Here is a 3,952-nt window from a genome sequence, read left to right on the forward strand (position 1 = left end):
GTGCCATGGGGCTGCCGACGCTGGAGTTCAGCGATTCCTACTTGGACAGCCCGGACTTCAGGGAGCGCCTGCAGTGTCACGAGATCGAGCTGGAGCGAACCAACAAGTTCATCAAGGAGCTGATTAAGGACGGCTCCCTGCTCATCGGGGCGCTGCGGAGTGAGTAGCGTGGGCGGTGCAGGGCTGAGGGGGCCAGGGGGTCCAGGCTGACCGCGCGGGGTGCGGGTCGGAGGAGTGGGAAGGAGGAGACGGAGCTTCTTTTGTTTGAATGGGTTTGGGGGACAAAAGCTGAAGAGCTCCCCTGCTGGTGGCCAACAAAGTTTGTTCGGAGGTGTTCTCCACTCCCAGGCTACAGAGAAGGGTCGATTCTCACCTGGACGCTGGAATGAATCCTGAGTGAAGTTGTACAAAAGCCATCAAAAGCCATTTTTTTTCTTTTCTTTTTTTTTGTATAACGTCCTTGGAAAAAATATTGGGGACTGTTGGTCTTTTTTTTTTTTTTTAATTTGAACACTTTAACAATAATCCTTAAGGAAGGATTCAAGAGTTTGTCTTAAGGCTGAGCAGAGGTCATTTGTTTAGTGGTATTCAAAGAATATGATTAATTTCCTATGTATCTGTCAGTGGCTCTTCACTGGACACAACCATTGAGTTGGCTTTTAAAAAATACGCATTTGTAGTTTGTGGCGATCCTGGCGTGAACACGCCTACTGCGCGGCTAGTCCCGTAAGAGTGAGATGACGGAAGGCAGCATGGACCAGTGGATTTTATCTCATTATAAAGTTATTGTGCATCTTAATGTGGGGTTTGCATTGTAGATCCGGAGTTGGCGGAGTCACTGAGGACGCGAGTGCAGTGGCTCAAGGCCAGTCAGAGCTTCTGATCCTCCATAGGAAGTAAAGCAAGCCCTCAGGGGCTTCGGCCACCTCCTGTCCCACACTCTGGAGCCGGATCTGCACTTTTAATTACTAGGGCTTTAGGAAAAGAAACCCCAGAGTGTTTTTAAAATAGATAATCGAATGAATCCATAATAAGGCTGAATGGTTACCTTTCCCAGGACATATTTACATCTTAATAGAGGCTTCTGAATGCCTTAGCCACTGAACAGAAATACTGGTATCTCTGGCCTCTGATGGCTGGTGAAGTATTTTCATAAAGTGGGGAGGCCTTTGGGTGACCTAGCAATCCTTAGGACAAATGCAGGGGAAGCATCATTGTATATGTCAAGTACAAGGTCAGCAACAACATGGGGGAGGTATGTGTGTGCCAGAAAAAGGCATCATTAGTATCTGATCTGTATTGTGAAGCATGTGTTAATAATCCCAAGGATGGAGTTTAGCAAAATGTATTGAAATTAGCCTGCCCCGGGGTGGCTCAGTGGTTGAGCGTTGACCTATGAACCATAGGGTCACAGTTGGATTCCTGGTCAGGGAACATTCCAGGGGTTGCAGGCTCCATCCCCAGTGGGGGGCATGCAGGAGGCAGCTGATCAATGACTCTCATTATTGATGTTTCTATCTCTCCCTCTCTCTCTGAAATCAATAAAAATATATTTTTAAAATTTATTGAAATCACTGTGCTTCCAAATGCTAGAACATTTACTTATCACTTACGTTACTTACCCGGGTAAAAGAAATATGTTTTATGCCCACATTCATTCAATTTCTGCTGATAACAATATTTACTGATTTGTGAAAAATATAACTTATCTGTGTTCTTTCCATCCCGTGTATAAACAAATGTGAGCTCTTCTTCCTTTGGGTTTGCAAATCCTGCCTGAGTTCTTGGGACTAGCCTCTTTGCCTCTTCGAGAGCGTGATGCCTCTTCAAAAAGTTTCCCAACTTCAGCGTGCTAAATGCTGGGCCAACTCTTGCTGGAAGTGCCAAATGGTCTACAAATGGCATTTCTCTTCACTGCTGGAGATCAGTTTTAGTGTTTCAAAAGTTGAAAATACTTACATAACTGTGATAACTACTTATTTTACTAGTAACATGGTGTGCTTTCTTATGATTTTTGAATCTAGCCTTGCAGAAATCAGCTGATTTCCGTTCTTACAGATCTTCCCTTCCTAAGTGAAGAAATCTTGAGCGTAGGTTTCATGAACATTTAGACCCTGCCTTGTTACTTTGGCCTGATGCACTTAAATATACAACCTGCTGTCTTTCTAGGATTCTTGGGTTTGTGGGGAGAGTGTGTTACAGTCATGTGCTATACAACAGCATGTCGGTCTGCAGCGATGGGGCCTTAGATCACAATGGAGCTGAAAAATTCCTATGGTTAGTGACGTAGTAGCTGTTCTAAAGTTGTAGTGTGGCGCATTCCTTACGTGTTTGTGGTGATACTGGTGTGAACAAGCCTACTGCGCTGCTGGTCCTTTAAAAGTATAGCACATACAATTATGTACAGTACGTAGTACTTGATAATAAACGACTGTATTACTAGTTTATGTATTTACTGCACAATAGTTTTTTATCCGATTTCAGACTATACGCTTCCTACTTACATGAAAGTTTGCTGTGAGATAGCATGCCGTGTAACACCAGCAGCAGCCTCGTGTACCTCCTGTTTATTCTGTCTCTTGAGTGCATATTTTCTCTTGTACTTGATTTAATCTCATGTTGCTTTATCAATGTAGTGTAGCTTAAGAGTGCAGTGTTTATAAAGTCTGTGGTAGTGTACAGTAATGTCCCCGGCCTTCACATTCACTTACCACTCACTGACCCACCCAGAGGGATTTTCAGTCCTGCAAGCTCCATTCATGGTAAGTGCCCTTCCGATACATGTGCGCCATATTTTATCTTTTTTAAAATCCTCACCCAAGGATATGTTTTTAGTGATTTTAGAGAGAGAGGAAGGGAGAGAGAGAGAAACATTGATGCCAGAGAGAAATATCAGTGCCACAGAGAAACATCAATTAGCTGCCTCCTGCACTTGCCCTGATGGGATGGAACCCAAAACCTGGGTATGTACCCTGACCAGGAATCAAACGCATGACCCTTTGGTTCATGGACAATGCTCCAACCAACTGAGCCACACTGGCCAGGGCCCATATTTTATCTTTTATACCATATTTTTACTGTACATTTTCTATGTTTAGATATGTTTAGATAAACAAATATAGTCTTAAAATTGCCTACAGCATTTAATACAGCAACATGCTGCACAGGTTTGTAGCCTAGAAGCAACTGGCTATATTATATAGCCTAGGTGTGTAGTAGGCTATACCAGCTAGGTTTGTGTGAGTACAAGTGCTCACACAGTCCTCCTATCTAATTAAGAGGTAATATGCAAATTGACCATCACGCTGTCACAAGATGGCAGCACCCACAGTGGGGGCAGGGCCAGCTGCTCTGTGTGCCTACCTCTGGAATCCCCTCAGCCCCACCAGGGGCCTCGGGTCCTCCTGAGCCCCCCCACCACCCACTGACTGACAGCTCGCCCAGGCTCCTCCAATGAGCTGCCCATCCCTCTCTTCTTCCCTCCCCTGAAGCTGAAGTCTGACTGTGGTGTTGAACAAATTGGGAGTTATAACTCGTGTTGTTGAGAGTATCCTCCATTCCTCAGCCGGGGCCGGCCTCTCCGCACGCCGGCCGCCGGAGTCCCCTCAGCTCCGCTGCGGGCCTCGGGTCCTCCTGCACCCCCCACTGACTGAGGCTCAGGCAAGCAAGGCTGGCCGAGGCTCAGGCAAGCCTCGGATGCTGGCTGCCCAGCTGCCCAGGGCCGGCCTGAGGCACAGGCAAGTCTCGGATGGTGGATAGTGGCTGCCCAGGCGCAGGCAAACCTCGGGCCGGCCGAGGCTGGTACTTCTGGCAGTGGCAACAGCAGAGGTGTGATGGGGGCGTTGCCTTCCCCGATTGCCAGGTCACCTCCCGCCCCTGAGGGCTCCCGGACTGTGAGAGGGGGCAGGCCGGGCTGAGGGACCCCCCCTCCAGTGCATGAATTTTCATGCAC

The 3,952-nt window shown here is 47.2% G+C and overlaps 1 protein-coding gene across 1 annotated transcript in view; it reads left to right on the plus strand.

Annotated features, from left to right (window-relative positions):
* Positions 1 to 5: 5 nt before the first annotated feature.
* Positions 6 to 3,952, plus strand: part of ARHGAP42 (Rho GTPase activating protein 42) — a 248,988-nt gene continuing 245,041 nt past the window's right edge. Inside the window, exon 1 of the mRNA XM_014544570.1 lies at positions 6 to 159. Within this exon, the coding sequence (XP_014400056.1) occupies positions 6 to 159 (154 nt within the window). The remainder of the gene's footprint in view (positions 160 to 3,952) is intronic.

This window comes from Myotis brandtii, unplaced genomic scaffold (assembly GCF_000412655.1).
Source record: "Myotis brandtii unplaced genomic scaffold, ASM41265v1 scaffold37, whole genome shotgun sequence".
Classification (NCBI taxonomy): Eukaryota; Metazoa; Chordata; class Mammalia; order Chiroptera; family Vespertilionidae; genus Myotis; species Myotis brandtii.